This window comes from Apaloderma vittatum, unplaced genomic scaffold (assembly GCF_000703405.1).
Source record: "Apaloderma vittatum isolate BGI_N311 unplaced genomic scaffold, ASM70340v1 scaffold24440, whole genome shotgun sequence".
Lineage (NCBI taxonomy): Eukaryota > Metazoa > Chordata > Aves > Trogoniformes > Trogonidae > Apaloderma > Apaloderma vittatum.
Window position 1 is genome coordinate 1 of NW_009696667.1, and position 25,523 is coordinate 25,523.

The 25,523-nt window shown below is 42.4% G+C and overlaps 1 protein-coding gene across 1 annotated transcript; it reads left to right on the forward strand.

The window, feature by feature from the left end:
• The first annotated feature begins 1,179 nt into the window (after nucleotides 1-1,179).
• On the forward strand, nucleotides 1,180-25,019 carry PCCB (propionyl CoA carboxylase, beta polypeptide). Its single transcript, XM_009875889.1, has 14 exons — nucleotides 1,180-1,293; nucleotides 3,603-3,671; nucleotides 5,538-5,594; nucleotides 8,911-9,024; nucleotides 10,623-10,733; nucleotides 11,060-11,168; nucleotides 12,059-12,179; nucleotides 15,729-15,810; nucleotides 17,749-17,872; nucleotides 19,169-19,276; nucleotides 22,059-22,159; nucleotides 23,315-23,413; nucleotides 23,637-23,730; nucleotides 24,786-25,019. The coding sequence occupies exons 1-14, from the start codon at nucleotides 1,240-1,242 to the stop codon at nucleotides 24,905-24,907; spliced, it is 1,365 nt and encodes a 454-aa protein (XP_009874191.1). The 5' UTR covers nucleotides 1,180-1,239; the 3' UTR covers nucleotides 24,908-25,019.
• The last annotated feature ends 504 nt before the right edge of the window (nucleotides 25,020-25,523 follow it).

Sequence of the window (25,523 nt, forward strand, 5' to 3'; positions counted from 1 at the left end):
GGAAGGGACCTTAGAGATCATTTAATCCAACCTCCCTGTCATGGGCAGGGACGCCGCCTCTCGACTAGACCAGGCAACACATGGGGACCAAATGGGAATCGAACCTGGACCTTGGTGTTGTCATTGTTGTCAGCACCGCGCTCAACCCACTGAGCATCAAGGAGGTAGTCAGATCTGTTCGTGGGAAGACCACATGAATGATCAGTTCACCCATCAGCGATTTCCCCCCCCCAAGTTGTACAACATCTGAAAAGAGGTGCAGGCTCACTGAGTTACATTTACAACACTCACATACCAATATACAAGCATTTCTGCATGTCTGGGGGCCTCAAACATCTTATGTTATCTCTTATATAAATTAAAACTATGGCTTACATTAGTCTTTCCTGCATTTGCTGATTTTACTGCTCAGAAGTTCTGTAGAGAAGCTGAGCTGTGTTTTAGCATCACATTGAAGTAGAGTCACACCATCCCCTAAAGAAGACAACCCAGGTGCCTCGACTTTTGTAGACCTGATTACCTGCATTGAGAATAACGTTTGCCTGGAAGTTGAAAAGAATTTTGCAATCCTTTGTTACTGTGTGGTGTCATTAGTACTGAGCAAGGGACTTTCGTATCTGGTCAGCAGATTATGTTCTTGGCCGTTACTTCACTTTCACCCATACCAGTGTCCAACAGAAGAGAAGAAGAAAAAGGGTTTTGTCAGAAAATCCCTGCAGACTGTTGTATTTCCTTCTTCCTCTCATTTGCTGCAGTCATACTGAGCATGGAGTATTGAGCCTTGAACCGCCATAAGGACTGGTTTAGCTGTGGAAGGCGTCCATGTGTAAGAATAGAACAAAGGCCTTAATAGCAGCATTTAAATGTGTAGGCAAAAATAGCTGTGATGCTATTATATCTTGTTGAAAAGCCTCTGAGATCGTTTCCTTTATTTTGCAGTACGCTGCTCCAAGAGTCAGCCTTCTTTTCAAAGTCTGGCTTGCGTTATGTTTGTTTTTAAGGAGGATAATCACTATATGGGCTATTTTGAGCTTTGGGGGCACGCAGTTGCTTAATGGTCCAAATGCAGCAGCTCAAGTGAGCCGTGTTTGCTTAAAGTACATCTGCTGGTGGTCAGTTCGCAGAGCCAGAACCACCTGAAGGCTGAATTAATTGTTGCTTGCTCTGTTTCAGGGGAAGCTGACAGCAAGGGAACGAATTCTTCTGCTCTTGGACCCCGACAGTTTCGATGAATATGACATGTTTGTGGAACACAGATGTTCTGACTTTGGGATGGACTCTAGTAAGAATAAGGTAGTTTTTTTTTCATATAACTCTTGTTTCTTTGTTCTCTGCTGTTTGGTCAGCCATCTTGTCGAAAATAGGGTCTTCTGTTCATATGTAATACGTTTTTTATTGGTTTTGTTTTGTTTTGTCTGGAAAATTTCCTTTAATTATTCTTTTTTTCCACGTAACAGCTTATATGGTTTACTTTTCCATTGTCTGAACTCCATACCTTTGTTATAAAGTCACCTGTTTGGTTCAGATACTTCCCCGTACATTGTCTTAGATTTGTATTTTAAATAACAGAGGAGGCTGCAGAGCTTTGTAGTTACAACTTGGCAAATAAAGTCAGATATGAAGGCCAGATACAGGTAGATACTTCTGCCTCCCTACAAGTAACATTGGAGTTTATAGGATGAAATAACTCAGGTCCATATTTATGCCTGCCAAACTAGTCATAAAATCCTTTAGGCCCTGAAAATCTGATGTGTTTGGAAATTCAAGCATTCCTACTGGTCTGTTAGCAGGTTGCAGTCCGTTTGTTTATGCAGTTTTCAGATATACAGGCGTGTATCTGAAACCAACATGGTGCATAAGGTTCATCACGTAGAGGAAAAGTCTGTGGCTTCCCAAGGTCTCTCACCATGACATTGATGCCTGATGAATTACTACGTGGGAGAAGTATTTTATTGCCATTTAATACAGAAAGGATCCACAAACATGCTGGGATGCGTAGGTGGCTAGTGCAGGTGGGCCTGTTCAATGTGAATCCTCTGTAGCAAAAGGCCCTGTTGCCTGTGGAGTATTCTGGTTTGGGGTGTGGCGAGAAGCTGCTCCGTGCCTGCCGCTGCTCCGTGCTGCATGCAGGGACTACAGCTCCTGCTTATGTGGTTATTAAACCAGTTCATCGGTCTTCAGTCCTTCGGGTTGCAGGGTTGCATCCTATGGGTGAGGGAGATCATCAGGTTTCCACTGTGAGCACCTGGGCCATTGGGACCCAACAAAGGTGAAGGATTTGTTTTCATTTTAGTAGCCATGGGACTGATGGGACTTGATTCTGGGAAGGATGTCATGCTAGACCTTCTTTCCTCTTGATGAGTTTGGGAGCAAACATTTCCTCTTCTCTACGGAAGTTTTTACCCTGATCCATAGCAAACTGAAGTAACCCCTCTGTGGCCTCTCGTCATACTCCGTGGGGCTGCGTCCCACATGGCTAGTAACAAATTGCTGTTTCTGAAGATAGGAGGAGCAGCAAAGTCTGGAGAGTGACAAGAGGGTTAATTTTTGCCTCGTCCTTCAGAATTCACCTTTCAGTGAGCTGCAGATTGTGTTTACAGAGCACAGTTTCGTAATAGATGACCTAACTGTGGCCAGTGAGCTGGAATAGTAGTTCAGCATAAATTTCTCTTGAGTTCCTGAAACTTCCTGAACGTAGGGTGAGACTTGCACTCGCATCTAGGCCACTCTCCGAGCTGCCTGGGCCTGTGGGAGCCATCTGCGTGAGACAGTTGCTGGCACTACAGGTGTGTTTCCTGCTGTTGTGTGTGCCAAGGGCAGTGCTGTCTGCGCAGCCTGGGAAAAGTCCCCAGACCACTATGGCTTTCCTGAGAGCAGATCACCTTGAGCAGAAATGGCCCTCAGACTGGGCCTTGCACAGTATGCTTTTTTTTCTTTTAATACCAAACAGCAAAAAACATTTAAATGTCTGGAATTCCTTTATGACAGCCCAGTAAATTTCCTTCTCTACTGTTGTCTTGGAAGACTTCTATACATTTCCTCTACTAAGAAGTGAGACAACAGAGATAAGCAGATTCACAGACTCCATTTCCTCTTCCAGCTCTTTCTTCTTCCCTTATTTACAGGGTGAAAAATGGGGCAGGTCAAGTTGAAGTATTTGAGATGACTGTAATTATATGTTTTGACCTTTCAGGGGTTGTTTTTTCCCCTGTATCAGCACCTCAATAAAGGTTTGTGTGTTGTGTCCATTCTTTAAGAAATACCAAGTGGTCCTAGTACAAGGTACCTGCTATCTCTAAGGCCATGATTTACTTTAACTCCAGATGTGCTGAAATTTGAAGGAGATCTGCAAAAATTGCTGGTTTTTTACACTATCACACAACTAACATGTGATGTTACCTCTAGTTTTCCTTTCCAGGGCTGGGGGAAATCTCTGTGGAGCCCCCACTGCAAACATGAAACACCAGTCTTCTTGGAGAATCAGTCTTTGCTTTGACTTAGTACTCAGTATAGGTTTGTGATTTTTTTAGTGAACATCATTGCTACTTTGTTTTTTTTTAATTATTATTTTTAATGAATTTCTTTGGGTTTTTTTGATGCAGTATCCTGGAGACAGTGTGGTGACTGGCCGTGGACGAATTAATGGGAGACTGGCTTATGTTTTCAGTCAGGTATGGTTTTGCTTGTTTTTTAAGTAGCATGAACTTATTCTTTGAAATAAATTCACAACAGTTCAGTGTGACCATGTACTAACATACTTGTTTAGCTTCTACCAATAAGCATAAGATAGATGTAACATCCTGTGGGAGGAAGCAGGGCACCTTCAAACAAGAAGCAAAAAAGCATTTTGACGAAATTTATTGGGTGATAGATGTGGGTGTGACAAGAGTGAGGTGGAAGGAGTGAAGAATGCAGAGCCAGTGGGAGCGTTTTGAAAAAAGTAAACTGTTATTACGTCAGCGTAATATCATCGGATATGCTGAGAGACTGGAGGAGTACCCCCAAAACACATTTTTTATAAGACATGAATTAATGGAGAAGTCCCTGAGCACTGTGTGCTTAAAACAGTTGCCAGCTTTGTCGCTGTCACTGCAGTTGGATGCGTGTGGGTGAGCTCCTGCAGGTGTGTGGAGATCTTCAAGTGTCAGTGCAGAGTTTTGCGAGTTCTGAGAACGATCTCCTGGATTTCAAGCTGCAGAATGGAGCTTGAAACTGGAGATGTCAACTGGAATTGCAGTCAGTGGGCATGACAGGGCACTTGAGCAACCTTGAATTGTTTCTTAAATTCAAACTCTGATTGTTGAAGAGATTGTGATAGGTAGCATATAAATACATAGATAAAATACAGGTTTTTTTGTTAAAATATGCTTTTATATTAGTATAAAAATATTTTAAAGGAAACACCATAGGTAGAGATTTATCTTTGCTAGTCTTAAGACTCTGAAATAAAGGTTTTCTTTCAGGTCATTGGTGACTGCTTCTCTATTCTGGGCCACAAAGTAGCCTTTGTTCAATTTGCCATCATGGCCAAAATGATTGTTGCTGTGTGACCTTGGAGCAAGTCGCACACCCCGCCTTTTTTGTCTTGGATATGTAGCTCTTCCAAGGAAAGACAGTATTATGTGGCCTTGAACGTAAGATAGGAGCTGAACACAGAGCTTAATTTTAGAAGAACAGTAAGAGGACTTGTTGTAGAGAACAAGTAGAGGGCAGTTTAATAAAATAAAATAAAATAATAGAACAATTTAAACATGCCCCCTTCTTGATACATTTCTGTTTTGGTTTAATATTTTTATTTAAAGACCTTTTTTCCCTCCAAATTGAGCTTCCACCTGTGATGTTTCTTCCTTTTTGGTCCAACTGCTAGTTATGGTTGTATTGTACTCTGTTCCGCAGCTCTGTGGGAATGGACCAGAGAAATGCACCAGAAGCTGGCTCTGGGCTCTGTGGGTGCCAGCAGGTGTCAATATCCCCTTTTTCTTCTGGGTCAGTCCTAGGGCCTTGTGTTGCTTGTTAAAAATCTTACTGTTCAGGCCTAAGGTAGCACCAATAGTCAGTTTTGGATGACGTAACCCCTACAGCACCCATGAAAGAATAATTAAATCTTGGAGCGTAACTCATCAATGTAGAACCATGGCACATTTTCAGTTTCTTATTTCTGCATGTTTGAGGGCAGTGGGACCCTCCTCACAGGTGAAGTTTCTCCCAATTGCTTCAGTATTGATAATGTTGATGAAAGAGGAATGTACTTTTGTAGAGAGAGTGTTTCGTGAAGGTTTAAAAAAGCAAAAGCAATTGACACATAGTAAGTTTGTATTTTTAACATTGAATCCACTGGCAAATAAAAGATCTTTTTCCTTTTACGGAAGCTTGGATTGAACAGGGTTGATCTGCAAGCTGCACTAAGGGAGGCGGGTTGTTTTGGAGCAGCGTACCAAACACAGAGCATTGGAGGATTGTGCTGTTTACTTGCAACATTCTACAATATTTTACTGAAATGATTTGTTCCCTAATCTAAGCATTTGTTTTCCCCCCAGGATTTTACTGTATTTGGAGGTAGTTTATCTGGAGCTCATGCGCAGAAGATCTGCAAGGTAATATTTCACAGGAGAAAATAAACCAAGAATTGCCAGCATCCTTTTTTCAATCTGTTGTGCTGTGACTTTGGAGAAAATGTTTTGTGACTGACTTTAGTGGACTCTGATGTATGTCATGGCAACCCAAAACTGCCTGTCTCCTCATGTCAGTTAAGATGTGAAAGCACGGGTGAGCAGAGTTACCCTTTGGAAGCTTTTCATGCATAAGAGAGCTTTTCCAAGTAATGCACAGTTTGTTTAAACTAAGTTGCCTTTTCTACTGTGCTGCAAAAGACAAGAGAGACTTGCAAAGGACAAATATAAATTAACTAGCCATTGTCTACGGGAGACATGTGAAGTGACTTGGGAGGAGCTTTTTCCTATAAACAGTACTATGGGGAAGTGTGTAACATTTATAAAAAGCAAATGTACCAAGTAAACAATCTGAAGCTAAACAGTTTTACAGCTTGGAGGTCACCTTGATACTCAGAGCTTCTGTTATCAGGCACTTGTGGCTATTTATTCTCATTTGTCTGCTTGTGTCACTGGAAAAGCTGACGTTTGAATCCCAGAAGTGGGGAGGACAAGAATTGTTTCATGCTCAGTGGTGTGGGCTGGCAAAAACTTCCTGAATTTTCTTGCTATGGAATCAGAAACAAGTTTTTTGGTTCTCAAGGCCTTTTCTCCTGATGGAAATAACTGCTTTTTGGCATAGACTCCTCAGCAGTGAGGAGATATAAAACTTGAAAACACAAACACTTTTGGGGTGGAGGGTAATTATCAAGTTTTGATACTGGGAAAGACTTGATATTACCCTTTCACACTGGAGCTTTGCAGCGTCTCAGTGTTGGGGAGAGACATAATGGTACTGGAACCTTGGGATGCTTTCAGCTGTTTTTTGATCTCTTCTTTCTAAAGAAGCGAGGAGAGCTCTGGTAGCAGAACCAGAGAAAAATGCAAGTCCTTCTTCAGTGGTGCTATTCTCGGGTCATATCAGTGTCACTGGTAGGCTCCAAAGCTTGAATGCTCTAGATGCATCAATTGCTTTGGGGCTCAGAGTATTTGAGGATGCAGCCTGGGCGGTGGAGAGCGCAAAAACCACTGGCTGGGTGTTGTGGTGTCTTGCTTCTCTTAGTACTTGTCGGACTGAATTCTGGGAAACAGAAATCTGTTCTATGAGAGGCAGTCTTGGCTCCTGCAAACCTTGTTGGTGCCATAAGGGCTATAAAATGTCACGGAACATGGAATTGAATTTGCTCTCAGATGGGCTTTACTGGAGATCTGCCCCTTTGGTGGTAATTGTTTCCTGTTGGGGAATTTTTCCCGGAGTTGCAGAGAGGCAGGTAGCAGTATTTTGCATCATGTAGCAGAGCTCCAAGCTAGGTGGATCTGGGCTTGACGGTTACTTCTGCAGAAGAGCTTTGTGGTCTTTCAGACCACGTGAAATGCTTGTAATGGTTTCCCTGAAGCAGCAGACCTAGAGGGGCTCTTCTGAGAGTAGCAGGTGTCTGCTTGCGGTGGGGAACACTTTAAAGCCTATATGCATATATGCATCCACGATGTCATGTTTCAAGACAGTTGTTGAGTCCTTGAGATCAAGAAAAGTGGTTTTGAGAATAAATCCTGAAATGTTCCCCACAAATACTGGCATGGCAGAAAAAAAAAAAGTCTGCTCTCAAATACGTGAACATATTTTCGTTAGTCTGAATGTGCATATTAATGTGTATGTTAGGAGGATTTTGAGTATCTTGAAAAGCCTTGAAATAAATAATTAACCCACATATAAGTCCCTGGAAAACAGCAAAATGTGTCAGTGGACTTGTTTCACTGTCCCTAACAGGGTAACAGGCCTGCTAGGAAGAAGCAATAAATGTCAGCTCAACTCACTTTTAATAAGGCATTTGCAAATACCTTGTGTAACGTTCACGTAATCAGACGAGACCACTTGTGGTTCACAGAGCCTCTGTCTAATCCACACAGCTGCTTTTTAAATGTGAGATTATATTTGAATTGTAAAGACATGCTGTGTGTCTGCCACTGCAATATTTCAACTTTTAAATGGACATTGAGGTGCAAAGCCTGAGGAACCCTGTTTTACGCTGAGTGACTGCAAGTAGGAACAAAGCCACTGTAGAACTGTACAGAGATACTTGTCACTGATTCATGTTCAGGCTGGGATTTTGGTACCGCTAAGCTATTAGTGATTTAAATGGGACCGAGTATGGTTACTGTAGTTCTAGGCAATATAAAATTCAAGGCTGGTGCTGCAGGCGCTCTGAAAGACAAGACTGGAGCTTTAAAAATCTTAGTAAGTTAAAGATTGTCTGAAATACGATGCAGTTTTATAACAATGATTGAAAGGGCTGATACCAGACAGGGAAAAACGAATAAAAATGGTGATTGTCTGACAATGTGTAGTTTTATAGAAAATTTAGGAGCTAAAGCATGTATTAATGTTAAAGCAGATCTTAACCATAATATGCAGTGCTGTAGTGTTATGAAAATGGTAAACATTTTACTGGACCTAATAAGCAGGAATGTTCCATGTGAGGAACTCAGTCCTCCCACTTAAGGCTCTGTTTTGTGTATGATCTTGAGGCAGGTGACCGCAATGATCAGTGATCTAGCAAATAGGATGTGGGAGGAACAGTGTGACTGTGTTGATGGTGCTTCCTCTAGAAATGTGAAGGGAAATATGAAGATTGAAGGAAGATTTCAGGTACTTGAATAATTACGAAGGTGGAGGCAAAGTAGTTAATTGCTCTCCCTGACTCGTGTATATCAAGAAAGAAGTCATGTTTCTAAATTTCCGGAGGAAAGATTTAGTTTAGTCTTCTCAAAGAACTTATAAGAAGGATAATCAAGCATTAGAATATACTACTTAGGGAGATTACACAATCACCACTGCAATAAACTTCTAAAATCAGATTAGGCATCTCTAAGGGAATGTTTAAGGTGCAGCTGAGACCTCTTACAAACAGAGGGACCTCTCTGATCCCAGCTCCTCTGATTGTGTCACAGGGTTTGGATAATGCAGGGTGAGTGTAGAGATACACAGGTAGTAAGGCAAATCACTGTTAGAGGTCATGAGAGGGATTAAATGTGTATCTCTTAGCCTTGAGTCTGAATGAGTCAAAACACGATCCTTCACCATGCAGTTAGTGACACTGCTAGTTAATACAAATAAAGGAGAAGCTGAGTGCTACGTAGACAGTTCACATTCTGACACGGGGATTTTTAATTATTTTTTTTAGGGGATGTACATTTTGGGGTTGGTTCCTTTCGGGTTTTAGCTTAGCTAGGTCAATAATGAGGAGTTTGTATTCATCACTAGATCATGGATCAAGCTGCCATGGTTGGAGCACCCGTGATTGGGCTGAATGACTCTGGAGGAGCCCGTATCCAGGAGGGAGTGGAGTCCTTGGCGGGCTATGCAGACATATTTTTGGTAAGTAGGCTGCTGGATGCCCAGGAAGCTTGGCATCCACAAGGATGGACTAAGTCTTTCTTTACTTAAGTAAGCAAACTTTTAGGTTATCATCATCATCCTATTTCAGCCAGTGTTACCTGGTGGCTAAAGCAGATTGAGAGACGTGGGCTGTTGCCTTGATTCTCTTCTTGGCTTTGGACAGATTACTGTACTGCTGAGTTCCATTTACCCACGTGTTAAACAGGGATAACGCTGAACCTTGCAAAACACTGTGAACTGAAGAAGAGCTTTGTCGGAGCTGCACTATATCGTGAGCTTTGTCATGAGAATGAAAGAATAGGCAATTTACTTAATTGGAAGAAAACCCCAAACAACTACTTAGCTTTCTGATTTACACTAAGGTGTAGTTTGCCTGTGTTGGGATGTAATTTCTCTTGAGTGTTCATCTGTTTGAGACAGGTGGGCATGCTGTGGTTCAGTGTTTTGTTAGCTGATTGGTGGCTGTGATCCACCACCAGCCGTCCCTGTGTCTCCTCCGAAATACAGACACGTTAAGAATCTCTCACAGATTTTTTTTTTTTCAATGGGGCTGATAAAAGGTGAAAGGTTCCCACTGCAGAAAGAGGGATTTAAAGTAAATCACACACTATGCACTTGAAGAAAACTTCAGAAACTTAGATCAGAAGCACCAAATGCCTGTTCTGTTAAGATGGTAGGTCAGTGGGGGGAAAAAAAAAGGAAAAAAAAGTGGAAAAAAAAGATGCAAGTCAGAGGTTTCAGTTCCAAGAACAGTATGCAGTACAGTGCGAACCATTTGGGGATGTCCAGTACTGATTGGACTGGTGAAAGGTTTGTGTTTCTACAGTATTTTTGTGGCTAATGCAAGGAGTTTTCCTCCAGATGCACAACTGATCTTTTTTTTCACCAAAATGACATTATTTTATATGCCTTACCAAAACACGTTGCTTTCAAGGAAGTGCACAGAGAGCACAGACGTGGTTGCATTTCCAGTAGGAATGCAAACAGGTGGGAGGACAAGAGCTGCCAACAGTCTTTTGGATTAGTGCAGTCTGGGATGATGCAGTTGAACAGTTACAACAGTCCGTTGTAATCCAGTTGAGCAATGAGCAGTGCAGACATTTTTGTGGACAACAGGCTGGTGGACAGCAGTAATTCACCACTGTGTAAAACTCAGGCCAGTGCAGGAATCTAATTTTAAAAGAATCTTTGCTGCATTTGGTCAGTAAAGCTTCCTTTCACCTCTGAGCGATAGCGTTACCTGTCTATGTTCAAGTTTCGGGTTTGTACACTTCTCACCACTCCAGCCCCAGTGAAGTTTCACCCCTGCAGCATCTGTTGAGGTCACACGTTCCATCTTCCTTTGCATTGATGGCATGGTATATGAAAAAAAAAATATGGGAACAAAAGAAGCAAAACAGAAGCAACGTAGTTATTTTGGTTCAAGATGTTCTATCCAGTTATTTTGTCTCCCAGTAAATAAAGCAAGCTACCTTCTCCTTTTTGTGACTGTGAATTCTTCCAGAGTCTGTGCACACTTAAAGATGCACTTTTTTGGTAAAACTCGATGTTCTTGTCTTTTTTTTTTCCTATTGCAGAGAAATGTTCTGTGTTCCGGGGTAGTTCCGCAGATCTCCCTCATTATGGGTCCCTGTGCAGGTGGAGCTGTGTATTCACCTGCTTTAACTGATTTCACATTCATGGTGAAGGTAAGGGTGGAGTATATCCTGACCTGCTGCTGGTGACATTGATCAGAGAGAAGCATGAAGGGTTCTTTTTTGGAGATGGTTTACTTTGTATTAAGCTTATTTTTCATGAAAAGTGACGAAAAACTTTCCTGAATAACTTGCGGATAACTGGATTTTCAGTGTTTTTTTAATAGAATGCAATAAGGATTTTTAAGAAGTTTTTCCGTATGTTCTACTGCTTTTTATTTTGGGGACATTCTTTAGAGGCAGTGGCTTTTCCTTAGGTGCTTTTGCAGCTTGAGTCTAACATTTACTGTGTGGTTTTTTGCTTTTTTTCCCTCCCCCAGGACACATCCTACTTATTCATCACTGGGCCAGATGTAGTTAAGTCTGTTACCAATGAAGATGTCACCCAAGAGCAGCTTGGGGGTGCGAAGACGCACACGGTGGTATCTGGTGAGAGCCTCGGAGTTTACTTCACATAGTGGTTGTTCTTTAAAGTAAATGATGTAGTTGTTCTGGCTGAACAGCTCATTGTCTAATGCAGGTTTTTGTACTCGTGTCACTCCAGCCTAAGTGATAAAACTCTACTTGAGCACAGGATCTTGCTCTTGTGTAGGGCTCTCCTGCCAGTCCTTTTTAGTAATGGAGAACAAAACAGGGAAAGTGGGAGTGTGGGAGAGTTCTGGGATTTGGAAGAGAATCTAGCAAATCCACAACAGACTCTAGAAGTGGGAAGATTGTCAGAGAGCAGGGCTTAGCAAAGCAAACTGGGGTGGTGTGAGTATTTTTTGGGTTTTGTCCAGAAATTTGCATGGGTTGATGGATTCTTGAAAATCCCTTTTCTGCTTGCTAACATGATTGATTGAACTTCTTAACTGTAAACCAAGTGGCAGTGTGAGATGAAGCGCTTTTTCTTCACCTCTGGGAAAAACTTGGTGACTCATGAATCTTCTTGAGGCTCAGAATGGCTGTGGGATCCCAAATTCTGTGTGAACTGATGGTGAACCAAAACCACACACATAAACACTGCTCAGATCCAGCCTTTATAAAAGAGCTTGTGGTCCAAAGATGGAGTGCAGCACAGTAACCTGGACTGAATTCCAGAGGGCAGGGATCCAGATAGGTCTCTTACAGCTGATAAACCAGTTTACATTATTTTAAACGAGCTCAGCAATCCTGACCTGTTAAGGAGGAAGTCTGATACAACCACACGTTTTCTAGATATTTTTAGAGACTTGTTAATTGCTCAAGTTTACTGCTGTTACTTCTTTGTGTCTTGGTACATACTTGAAAATGAAACCTTGCAAAATAACGTCAATAATTGCTTACCTGTTTCTTTCCAGGAGTTGCACACAGAGCCTTTGAGAACGACATAGATGCTTTACTTAATCTCCGAGAGTTCTTTAATTATTTACCTCTTAGCAACCGTGATCCAGCTCCAGTCTGTGAATGCCACGATCCCAGGTAAGAGGAGACTGGCTGAGATCTGTGGTCTCACCGAATTCCGTGGCTCCTCTGGCTCAAGGAGTGTAGGGAGATGAGTGTTCTGTGCCTGGCAACACAGGAAGCGTTTCAACTGCATGGGTGCATACATACAGGCTCGCTATTTTATTTAATTTTTATTTTCTGAGGGCTGTGTTGTGCAGGCTGTGTACAGAATATGGGGAAAAGTAACGTCTGTGCAGATGGACTCTTGCAGTCCTTTGCGACAAGCAAGCGATGCAGAAAGTAACACAGTGACCAAAGTGGGGAGAACTTGCCCAGCTTTGTCAGTTATGGGTGAGTTCTGTTTGTCAAGGTTAGAGGTGGGGAAGCAACAAGGAGGCAGAAAGTTTCCTGTATGAGGCTCAGCATGTAATTGGCAACATAACAAAGGAAGGACTTGAGTGATTTCAAGAGGGGAAAAACGGCAGCCGTCTGGACTTTATCAGAGAATTTGTCCAAGAGCTAGAGGGACAGACAGAGAGACAGCGTGGGACTGTTTGAGTCAACAGCCTCGCTGGTAGTGTTGAAGAGAGAAGTTTTTGATGGAGTAAAAGCATTTTGACCCAAGATCCAGTTGCATCCCCCACTCAGCCCCATCTGTATGGAAACCCGAAGAGGTGATCGACCTCTCCTGAAGGGGAGCTGCACTGAATCTGTTCCTTTCACTTCTGCAGATGTGTGTGATCTATGCCTTGTGGTTCTTACACGCATGAAGATTTGAACATGCGAGTTGGGAAGGTTATTTTCTCCTCATGTTTCACTGTTCTTTGAAACAGTTTGCTTGGGGAGGTTTTTTTGAACTTGTTTTATATATCACTGGTTAAGTCCCTGAATTCTATTGTTCGCTGTTAGGGAAATAAAATTGCTAGTTGCTTTTAGAGAATGGTCAGACAGGTGAGTAATTTACTGGTCCTAATTTTTTCAAAGATGTTGATTATTAGGAGTTTATTAAACTGAAAGATCTTTCTGGTTTGATAGTGACAAACCACAGCAAATCTCTTCTATTCTTCGGTAAATTCAGGGGATTATCTCTGAGGTTATGTTCTTTCTAAGCATTCAGCAAATTGTACTGGGATAATAACCCTCTATAGACCCGAATGTGGTATTTTCATTATAGAAACAACAGTCCATTTTTAAATCAATGTATCTTATAATAGGCAGTTTATGTTCCTGTGAGAAGCCATCAGTTATGTTGTAGCTACTAATATATAAGAGATCAGTTGTTTATTTTCTTAATGGGGACAATCTTTTATGTGGCACCGTATACATTAGTAGAGGAGCACAGCTTAATAAATGCGATTTGTGCTATGAACATCAATTTAGTAGCTTTTATAATTTCTCCCATTTGTAGTCTTAATGCTTACATTGGTATTATTTCATCTGGAAATCCTGACATTTTAATAGACTCCTTTTGCTCTGAATTGATGTTTTTGATCCTTACTGCTGCTCCAGTCAAAGCCCATTCCTCTAGACTAATTTCTTTCTTATTGCATCATTTTCATGCCACCAAAAAAAAAGCCACAAATAATGCAGATTCAGTGTAACATACCTTTGTCTTCATTGTTAAGTCCAGAAGCTGCTGTGGGGTTTTTTTTCTGTTGTGGATTTTTTTCGTCTAGGTAGGTAGGTTCTTTGTGGTGTTGAAAAATGTCACTCTTGGTTGCTCAAACTTCTGTCGCTTGGAGTTTTTGATGTCAGTGGCCTGGGTTCGAAAGAGGTAGAAGGTTCCTTATAGTACCAAGTTGACTAATGGTGAATATGTCCTTTACCTTTGAAGGTGTCTAGTTCATTGCACCTGGTGTATTGTATGGTGTGATTACACCTTTGTGTGTCCTGGGCTGTAAAAAAATTTTGTTTCCTCTAAAGCCTGAAGTAAGAATACAGGTTTCTGGAGGAGGTCATTATCAGTTCTTGGTGACTGAGCAGTTTCCCTTTTGTATTGAATGCAAAGCAGTATCGATGTGGGTGACTGCTTTGATGATGAGCAGCAGTTCCTTCCTGATAAGTAGGATCTGTAAGAAACACAGTTCTCAATCTCTTAAGTCCAGAGACTCTACCAGCAAGCTGCAGATGTCCTTTAACTGTGATGATTTGAAGGAGATTTTCAAACTTGTGGTATCCTGAGTAATTTCTTAATTTTGATGGTGGTTATGCATTTTAATGCCGTTATAATTTCCCTCAGTACGCTGCAGCACTGTATATTTGTGGGAGCAATAACTGAATTTTTCCACTTTCCTTATCCTTTGGGGTAATGGCCAAAACTTAGAGCCCATTCGTGTCTAGGGACAAGAAAAGGTTACAGAATCTTTAGCGGTTTGGGGATTAGGGTGTTAGAATTGGTTGCTTTCATCAGAGTAAAGTTTCATTATATCATTTTATGGAAATATCTGCATGCAGTAATCTTAATCATGTGGAAAAAATGCTTGAAGTGTTGCTGTCAGTTTTATTCTATTAATAGATACATCTCTTACCCTCTCGGCAAGGAGTTGCGCCTCTCTAGTCCTGTGTGTGTGAGGGAGCACAGAGACAGCCCTGGGGCTTGCGTTAGCGGGTTTTGCCTGCTTTTGACAAACTGCAGATCACTTCCTTCAGTTTGAAATTGGGTGTCTAGAGCCTTGTGTTGTCTTGTTTTAAATGCACTAAATCACGGCATTGTTAAAGTACTAATTAATTAAGAACTCCACAGAACCACCATTTACAACCACTAGAGATGAGTTATTTTTATGGAACAGCACACATACAATACTCCCTGAGCCTTCTCAGTGGTGACTCATAAGAACTGACACCCTGCCATTGGGGCTGAGGGTGAATCCAAACAGCCAGCGAATGCTCACACTTGGGAGTCCTTAATGAAGGAGGCTGCAATTTTGTTAAATGTAAAGCTCCACATGAAGTGCATCGTGTTTACAAGTCTGATCCTTTTCTTGCCTACATTGTGCTCTTGTGATTTTTGAATACCTGTAGCCATAGGAAACCTTTCTGTACTTATTTCCCGGCACCAAACACAGAGTTAACAGTAAAGATTCTTTAAACACAGTCATTAGACTGAAGAAGCTGAGAGTGAATGTGTTTTCCCAACCTATGAATCTCTGCTTGTTTGGCAACAGGGGAAGTAAGTACTTCTGTTTCCTGTGGTTAAGTGCAGTCAAAATCACAAGAGCACAACGTGGGCAGGAAAAGTGTCAGACTTGTAGATGTGCGGCAGATCGAGGTATATGACAGGGAAACTCGCTCTGCTGTTGGGATAAACCCTTTTTTCCCCATCCAGCTGTACTGCCCAGAGCCGTGGGCTGAGCAGGCTCTTCTGCTTCCGCCGCCTGACACTTGTTCTCCCCAACCTCTGCCCCACGGCTGAATCCATCCTCCCCCCCGCCCCGGGGTTCCGCACACCTGGCTGAGACAAAGAGGCCCATTTCTGTTCCCTGTATTTGAAAAGTAATTTCCCTGAAGTATTGTTTACCAGAGTTTCTGGTATTAATGTTCATCTGATTGTAAATATTGTTGCTCATGCTCACTTACTTTCTGCAGTGACCGTTTGGTTCCTGAGCTGGACACAATTGTCCCAGCTGAATCTACCAAAGCCTACGACATGCTGGATATCATACACGCTGTAAGTCTGCTAGTCTGAGCATTGCTGAGATCAATGTGAATATATGAAATTCTCTGTGTAAATAATTGAAAGTAGACAATAGAATGGCCCTGAAGATAGACTTTTTAAAATTTTTTTTGAGTCTTCACAAGTTACTATTTTTACTTATGTAGTAGTGATGAATGAGGGGACAACAAAAACTGCAGAAAAAAAGATTTCAGCAGATGAAAAGAATTCCAAGATTTGTTTCAGGATACATCTTTTTTTGCTGCGTGTATGACCGCGCAGATGGAAGATGCTGTAATTCAGTTTTGTCAAGTTCTGTCCCTTGACTCCCTTTCTGCACCTCGTTGTTCCTGTCTCAAATTCTGACACTTTTTTATAAAAGGTAATGAACTGCATAAAGTGCATTCAAAGATTTACCCTTCTCTACTTGAAGAGATAGCTATGTACACGGACAGCACAAGAATATTTTTCTTAATTACAAGTCATGCACTCAGAAATTTGGAAACTGCAATGTTAAAGTTTCAGTAAGTGAGGCAGATCTCCCAGGAGGATGGTAGAGAAAGAAACATCTTACTATTTTTTAAAAAACCTGGAAGTCAGTATTGCAATGTACAAATAATGAAGGTTTTATTAAAGCAGCATAGGCAATCATCTGAAACTGTTACAGCCCCCTGTAGAGCACCCTGAGAGCCCAGATTTTGAATGTTAACAATCCCAGCTGCTGCTTCCATCACTGAGATGTTGAAGAGCAGGTGACCAGGGTTCTGGGTGGATGATGAAGCTGGAGTGACTCTGTGCCACAGTAGCCCATACAGGTTGGGGGCAGGGGGGATGTCCAGCTGTGTATGTAGGACCTGTACAAATTTCTCCCTTTTGCTATTTCATTCGTCTCTCCTCACACGCTCATTCAGCTAACACGTTTCAGTTTGCAGGTGGCTGCATTTAGACTCAGTGCAGAAAGCGAGCTCAAGATCTTTTTAATCTCTGGATTCTTCCATTCTGCATTTCAGTCCTAACTGTTCCAAGTTAGAAGGTGGCATTTAAAAAGAAATTCTTTAGTGAATTAGGAAAAAAACCCCAACCCTTCCACAAACTTTGAGAAGTATTAAGGAAATAAAACTACTTTAATAATACTTATTTTTTTCACAAGTTTTCATTTGCCTCAGTCTCAGAAGTGACTGGCAAACTGCAGCCTGTACAGGCAAAGTTGTCATAAGCCGTTGAAAATAAGGAATTCTAGCAGAAAGCACGAGGCAGCCATGTATAGGTGTCGCTACTGCTCCATTTATAATTATGATCTCTTTTGAACACGTGAATTTTGATACCACTTTATACACCAGCGGATGTCACTTTGCAGCACACATGCTGGAACTTAACCCCAGCGAGAAGTGCAGCTGCCAAGGATTCGTGATTGCGGGCAGATGTGTGTGTGTCGCAGTGCGTGTGCTCCTCTGCTCTCTGCTGGGCACGCTGCCGCGGGCTTTGGGGCAGGCGGATGCAGCAGAGGCTGCTCTGTTGGCCTCTGCTGATAAAGTGCTCTGAACCTGCAAATAAATAGCACGTGTGTCAGATGTGTCACAGAGAGTTTCTGAGTTCCATGAAGTACTGTTTGCTTTTTAGCACTGGAAATTGATCTTCAAACATGTAGCCTGACAGTAACTAAGTTGTGAGAAAGAAGTTCTTGGCATCTGATTCGGAGCTTTGTTACAAGCTCGCTACAAAGGAAATGTCATCAACTTGGTCTCTGATGGAATGTGTAAGTGGCAGTTTTGATAGTAAGTGCAGCACTGCGGACTTCCTGGAATGAAGGCTGCAAAGAAAACTAAAGAAAACTTCAGTTGTGCAAATTCTAAAGTTCTGATGCTAACATAACTGATTTTGTGTTTGCCTGTGTATGTAACTGTACCTACACGTCAGGCCTCACAAGGGCTGTGCCTGCCTCTCCCCTTGCAGATCGTTGATGAGAGAGAATTCTTCGAGATCATGCCGGCCTATGCCAGGAACATTGTTGTTGGCTTTGCCAGGATGAATGGACGAACGGTTGGGATAGTGGGCAACCAGCCCAAAGTAGCATCAGGTTAGAGTTGGCTGTACCAGTTCAGCGTGAAACTCAGCAGTGTTTGTGCCTCATCTCTGTTTTGTCTTTTTTTTTTTTCATGCTTTCTAAGGCTGTGAGATGTGAGATGAGCTGTTTATGTTTTGTATGGTCCTCCACTCATTCTGACTGTTTTTCTACCACTGTGTCTTGGCTCTCACTGTAATGCAGCTGTGACTTTGGAAATGTAATTGAAAACCAGTTAATTTCTTTAGTGCAGCAACAAGGTGATCTTGTGACGGGCAAGCACCCACAGAAGCAGCAGGGTGGGCAGAAGATGACCACTTACTAGCAGCAGCCTGCAATTAACTGGATTAAGAATAATATGGAAACTGCATTAATGTTGTAGCAACTTCCAAAGTATTAAAATGCCTTTCAGGCATTTCATGTCATGTGGGGCTCTTGACCTCAAGTGAAGGTACAACACGTAGCCATAGCTGAGACCACCCCTTTTAACTGTCAGGGAGTTTGCTTTTTCTCCTTAACTGGGTAATTTCTGAGTGATTTTCACTACGTGGAACTTTCTGTGTTGCTCCTTGGTTTTAATTTTTGTGCCTTTTTGTTTGGGAAAATCAGATGACTCAGTTTGATTCTTTTGTAATCTCCGCAAGATATGATATGACTATCAAGATACTAGACAGTCAGCAGGTTTTAATATAGTACTAGTCCTAGCTTTTATAGTCTCAATTTTAACAAAGTTTTTTCAATGTTTCACATAGATGCTTTTATACAAAATGTGTTTTGGTTTAATATAATAGCATATGATATAATTCTAAATGGCACAGAAACAGAACAGAAACACTTTGCAGCATGTTTACCAAAAATGCTGATCTTTCTCAAAATAGTAGTGGACCACGCAGTGTTATGTTTGAGGTTTTTTGTGCTTTTTTTTCTCCATTTTAAAAATGGAGAACTCTGTAGCCTTTTAGTATGACTGATCTGAAAAATAGCAATAAAGAGAAAATTATAAAAAAAATTTTAAAATTACAAGAATATAGTTAATTTAAACTGCCAGTTTTTTGGGATAGAAAGTCTATGTACAGTGGTCAGAAAAACGAAATGAGTATGTGTTAAATGCAGCTTGTACTTCAGTCTTCTTTCTAAACCAGCAGAACTTCATGGCAGATTATCTCCACTTATCTACAGCTCAGCTTTTGTTGATGTTTTTGTTTTAAAAAGACAATACAGCTAAAATAGGGTGTGATTTTGGCATTGCATTGAATTACTGCCATGAGCAGGTCATTGGAATCATTAACATCTTACTCCTCTTAACTTTAGGGTGCTTGGACATAAATTCTTCTGTGAAAGGAGCCCGCTTTGTTCGTTTCTGTGATGCTTTCAACATACCACTGATTACTTTTGTGGATGTTCCTGGATTTTTGCCAGGTATGCTTTGCCCTTATATTTCAGGTCTGTGCGGGGTGTTGTTGGTGTTTGTTAAAACCCCATTATAAAAACTCTTTGAGAACACGTTTAATGTAGCAGCCATAAATAAGCCAGGTTTTTAAAATCCCACTTTTTGGGACAGCAATTCTGTATTCTAAGTGCATTGATCATCATGAAAGAATACTGAAATATGCAAGAAATTGCAGGAAAGTGAAAAAAAACTGCATTGCTTTGCAGATGCTCCCCTGGTCACAAAGGTAAGGAAGCTACACTGTTTTCTTTATTATAATGAGACTCCGTGTCTCTTCAGAAGCTCAGCTGTGTACTTAGCCGCTGCTCTAGTCCCATGCCTGTGTGCAGGAGTGTGTGGTACCAGAAGGCCCTGCAAAGGGAGAGGTGGTGGGAAGCAGCCCCACCCGCTGTTCCTGACCCGGGTTAGGTGAGTGCAGCTCTGCTGGCTCTCTGCTGGGCAGGGAGGCCACTGGTCAAAGCAGCCCCAGGAGTGGCCGCTGAGGGCACCCTGACGGTGCGTTCCAGCCACATCTGCTCAGCACTGGAGCTGCTGAGCTGAGACAGGCCCATGGTGCTATCTGAGCTTTGCTGTAGTAACAGAAACTGTCTGCCCCATCCATCGGCTTCATCTGCTGTAGTTAGTGCCCAAATATGTGAAAGGATGAAGCTATAGGTGGAAAAAAAATTATCATTTTTGCTGTCATTGATTCAGTTAGACTCAGCCCCCTGCCATGTATCCTTGAAGGCCTCAGTTCGTGCATGCTGCAAGGACTTTTGCAGATAAAAATGGCCATGATTTAGAAGCTTTAGGTAAATCAGTAAAGAAAGGTCTGAGATTAGACAGGCCAGGCTGTGTGAGCCGCTAGTGTTAAAAAGATCTATTAGAAAACAGGTTGTGAGAGGAATATAAATATTACACTGATGATAAACACGCCAAGCCTTCCATACAACTGACTATAGGGTTAAAACTTGTACAAGCCAAGGTTTACCTCAAGGCCTCTACAGCTATGACAGCACCAGAATGTCACTAGTCAACATTCCAGTTGTTACTTTAATACCACATGTTTGCCATGTTTTAACAGCGAGGCCATACAGAAGTGTCAAGAGAACTTTCCTCTTCCCTCTTGCCCGCTCTCCTCTCTCTCCTGCTGTAGACACTCCCTGCTCGACTGACAGGGACCAAGCAGCAGCTCACTGCACTTCAGGGACCACTACAGGGATACAGATTTGGACAGTTGCTCAGAATCCAAGAACAAAGCTATTTCATAGATCTAATTGGAAGTAGTAACTTAATATTGCATAATAGAATGTTGTTTTGAAAGCAGATAAATAGAAGATAGATAATAGTAGAGAAAGGTAAGGAGATCTGAGGCTTGACACTGATCCTAGACTGTTGTATTTTAAAAGAGTTTGGCAAGATCAGTACCTTAGCATGATAAATTTCAGATTAAGTAACAAATTCTGAGGGTGGTGGTCACCTCATCTCCCTGTTTAGTATGGAAGAAGAAAAAAATCTGTGATAAAACATCTCATAGTATTAGTGACCCCATTTTAATAGCCCCCAATTTAATAAGTGTGCAGAGAGGTAACATTTAAGGCCTTTGTAACATGTAGCTGGATAAATAAAACATACTTAGAACAAGTTTGGGACTGAGTCTATGGCCAGAAAAGAGTTTATGTTATTTGGCCATGGGTGACAGTATAAATAGTTCAAGTAATAACTGAATGATCTTAGACTTGCAGCACTTTAAGCAGCTGGCTACCATGTTCTAAGTGTGAATTGGAAACTGAGGCTGTGACAGGATTAGGGGGCCTGTGGGTGCTCCCCAGCTTCTGGGTGGAAGCCAGACAACAGTGAAATTGCAGTTGAGAACAGACATTAGTAAGTACAAGCATAAATTAATAGATATTTGAGTCAGACTTCAGGGGAAGCATTAAAGTCAACCCAACAAACAGACTACCAACTAAGTTATTTTAAAAAAAATAATAATCTCACAGAAGAATTTTTACTTACAGTCTTATTTTAAAAAAAAAATCATGCATTAAAAAGATCTCAGAGTTCTCCAAGAGGTTATCTCAGGTGCTGAAATCAAAAGTCAGTAGGTGGCTAATCTACCAGAAAATAATTCTAGAGATATATCCAGTGGTCTGAAATTCAGAAATCCCAGAAATAAAGTGCATGGGATTGCTGTGTCCAGTCAAGTCAGCCAGGCCTGTGTTTGGGACATCCTATCCCAGGGGTGACTTGCGTTTGTAGCTGCTGCACGCGACCGTTCTCCAGAAGCATCTGGTGTGAGAATCCTGATTGAAGAATTCACGCTCTGTCTTTTAAGGTCCATACCTTAGGCACGCCTGAAGGAAGACCAGGCTAAGTCTTTGGTTTGGCAGCCAAGCTGCCTTTCAGTATGGTCTAGAGAAAAGGGCTTTTGGAAGGGTGAGTTTCTGGAAAATTGAATCTAGGTTGTGTTTTTTGCTGCTGGTCACATTTGGAGTCTTGAAAATGACGTATTTTGTTCCTAGGAAGATGCCATCTGGTGAGTGTTACGGTTCTGTGACCTTATGTACAAATATATGCTGCTTCTGGAGAGAAAGGTTTTTTTCCTTTGGTAGGGTTGCTCAGCACGTTATGTAGAATGTTCCGTGGATATTACCTTCTCCTGGATATTAACATGGCTCTTGTTGCTGCCCATAATGGGTGAGGACAGTTGCCAAACTGCCTGCGGGGTTTTTGTGAATTCCCTGGAATGAAAGGAATGATTTGCGTTTGTAGGTACAGCTCAGGAGTATGGTGGAATCATACGTCACGGTGCAAAACTACTGTTTGCCTTTGCAGAAGCAACTGTGCCTAAAATTACTATCATCACCAGAAAGGTGAGTTGGCACCATTCCTGGTGTTATTTTAGAGTTCCTATTTTCACTAGTAGCAATTTTAGTTATGCAGAGCTTTGTCTGTCTGTCCCACTTGTGTTTTCTATCGTTGTCACATCTCTGTTTGGCCCATCTGGTAACACCTCTTCAAGTCAGGTTACAAGAGGCCATTTCTTCTATTCTCAGACCATTACCTCAGCTCTTTTATCCCTTTTGTCTCTGCACTCCACTGAAATCAGGTTTTTGCTCTTTGCTTTCTCCCTGGAATGCCTTCAGTCAACTGTTTGTCATCTGTCAGCCTGCTTCTCTCACTTAGCCCATGCCATCGGGCTGCACACAGCAAATCTTCTTTCTCTACTCTTGCCACTTCAGCCTCCTTTTCCAAAACCAGTGGTGACTGTATCTTTCTTGTGCTGTGCCTGCACATTTAAAGCTTGCATGCTTTCCCTTCGTCCATATGCTTTTGCTAGTAGGCTACTTCATTTTCTTCCTTTCTCATATTCTATAAGGGACCTGATGCCATGGTGCCCTAAGTTCTGAGGACCTTCCAGGTCCTAAAAGGCTTAGATTTTTTTCTTGCTCGTCTGCCCCTCCAGCTTGTTTTTCTGACAGGTTTTTTGACTTAGCATGGAAAAAAACCCTTTCCCTCTTTCTGTCCTTTTGCCTTCTCTGATTCTTCTGCATCCTTCACTTCCCAGCCCTGCAGCCTTGCTGTAGCTTTCATAATGCCTTGAGAGGGACTGTACTGCAGTTTGCTCTGCAGTTCAGTTCAGCAGTTGATCACTGCTGTCTGGACCACTTCCAGAGCCAGAGTGGAGCACTGCAGTGTCCAAGCACTGCACTCCTCAGCCAGGAGATTCCAGCAGGACGCCGACTGGCCGCGGTGTGCGCACCTGTGGCCTTGCAGGCTGACACCCGGTGTGCCAGCTATACCCTGATTCCACTCTGTCTGCCATCAGGAATGGTTTTGGTTACCAGCTCTCTTGTGGTTCTAGCTGAAGAGACATCTGGTCTTAGGAGACTGTTGTAGCAAAATAGAGACGCTCATGCTCTCCTTCAGGTAAAATTTAGCCACATTTTTAGTAAAAGCTGCAAGAGGAATGTCAGTTATTGCTGCTGTGAGGTCACGCCACACTAATCCCTTGGTTTTTGTTCCAGGCTTATGGCGGTGCCTATGATGTGATGAGCTCAAAGCATTTAAGGGGAGATGCAAATTACGCGTGGCCTACTGCCGAGGTGGCAGTGATGGGTGCGAAGGTAAATCCAGGCTGATTCTCACACGGGTGTGCAGCAGCCACCAGTGCCTCTACAGTGGCACAGAGGTGGCCCAGCAAGATGACGACAGCGGGTATTTTCTCTGAAGCAGCTTGACCTGAATGGACATTTGTAAACTGCGGTGAGGGGAAGGGGCTGGTGAAGCAGAGAGCTTTCCTCTGCACGGGCTGACGTACTGCCACTGGCCTGGTTTTCATCTCTATAGGGCGCTGTCCAGATCATTTTCCGAGGAAAGGAGGCAGATGCAGAGGCAGAGTATGTGGAGAAGTTTGCAAACCCCTTTCCTGCTGCCATGAGAGGTACGGTTATCTCACACGTTGAGTCCCCTGTCTGAGTTTGCCGTTGCACATAGATGAATTTTGTAGCTATTGAGAAAACTTTTTGCTAATGATGCATATTATTTAGGCAAGACTTTTGTATCTGAGTCAGGAAGGTGATGCTTAACCATAGCTTGCACATGGAAAGACATTTAGACACAAAACACACCTTCAGATGGAAAGAGGTGGGTGAGATGTGGGGACTGCACTGAAAGGCACATTTTCAATTTTGTAAGTATCAGAAAGCATCTTAAAAATTCAACTTTTTCCTTCAAAGTACAGGTGCTTTGCCAATCTGTTTGAGAGTCATAGATGCAGGCCAGTGGCCTTAAGGAAGGATCAGAGTCAGTTCAGTGATGTTCCCCAGGACCTTCTGGAGCAGATTTTCAGCTGTCCTTACTTCTGGCTTTGAAGCATCAACTGCTCCAGAAAGCAGCTCTGTAGACTCTGGAGTCAGCTCGCTCTGTTTCCAGTCACACGGGCCTGCTCTGCTGATTGCCTTGGGACTTTGTTTACCTCCTGTTGGTAGTGCCACAGAGCTGGGAAGACTTAGCCAAGGTGTTTCCCGCCACAACCAGTTTGTCGTACTGTGCCCTCTGGTTTTGCAGTAGACTATTTATTGCTGTTTGAAGCAGAATAAAACACCCCTGACTCCTGCATGTGCAAAGTTGAGGGATGTCTCTTCTAATCAGCACTTCTGAACCTTTAAATCAGACCAATAGTAGCAGATGGCAAAAGATGGTCTGTCTAAAACTTTACAGTGACAGGTGCAGTACTCAGTGAGCGAAGCCCTCTCAACATTTTTTTGGCTTGCTAACTTTTGCAAAAGTTAAAAAGAAATGTTTCTAATGTAAAAAAAGTAGTGACATGGGTATATTCCCTTTCCAGGCTATTTTAAATTACGTTCGTAAGTCAATTTGAAACTTGTGAACTGCTTATTGCATAAACTGTTTTGATTTTGCTAATTTACGTTACAACCTAGATATAGAAGGCTGAGAGGCAATTCATGGATGGTCAGGGGTTTGTTTGTTTTACAGGGTTTGTTGATGATATCATCGAACCTTCGACCACGCGTGTGCGCATCTGCCATGACCTAGATGTGCTGGCTAATAAAACACAGTCCAGTCCTTGGAAGAAACACGCTAATATCCCACTGTGAGTGTAAGGAGAGGCTTGGCCATGCTGGAACATAAATGCTCAGTTTAAGTGGAGATCTATTTTGCAATATTTCTTTTCATTTTGATTTTGCTAATGACCATCAATAAATTATAGTACGTATCTCATCTAATTTGAGGTCTTAGCAGTTCATCTCTATAAACCCTTTTCAGTGGGTTAATAATCAACACAACCTGCAACAGCTGCCACGGGCGAGCTGTTACTCATTGCTGAAGGTCAGGTGCTCCCTTGGCTCCTTCACTGCATAGGCCCTGGAGGTGGCTCACCTGGGCAGAGCCGCAGCAGCATCTCTCTGCGGAGAAGTCAGACCCCTGTGGAGTCCAAGTCCAGCCCTGCATCCGCCCTTGGAGTCTGACTTGACTTCCTGCACCAGAGACTCACAGAAAAGTCCGGAGCTGGGACTTTGGTGCACCAGAACTCAGGCTTTGCCGATCCTGGACTAACCTACTCTGTTGCTCTGCTGGGCTGTCCTGGGCTGCAGCGTGTACGCGCTGGCAGCAGTGTGAGGCCTCAGGCTGGTGTCTGTGACCTCCATGCTGTAGGCACAGGTGGGATGGAGCAGATGGACCCAGCCCTCTCCTGAAGGACAAGAGGCAATG

Excerpts from the sequence above, each read along its gene's own strand:
- PCCB (XM_009875889.1), top strand. The coding sequence starts at position 1,240 with ATGTTTGTGGAACACAGATGTTCTGACTTTGGGATGGACTCTAGTAAG. Across the intron at positions 9,025-10,622 it reads GCTATGCAGACATATTTTTG|AGAAATGTTCTGTGTTCCGG; the intron begins GTAAGTAGGCTG and ends TTCCTATTGCAG. Across the intron at positions 19,277-22,058 it reads TGTTCCTGGATTTTTGCCAG|GTACAGCTCAGGAGTATGGT; the intron begins GTATGCTTTGCC and ends TTGCGTTTGTAG.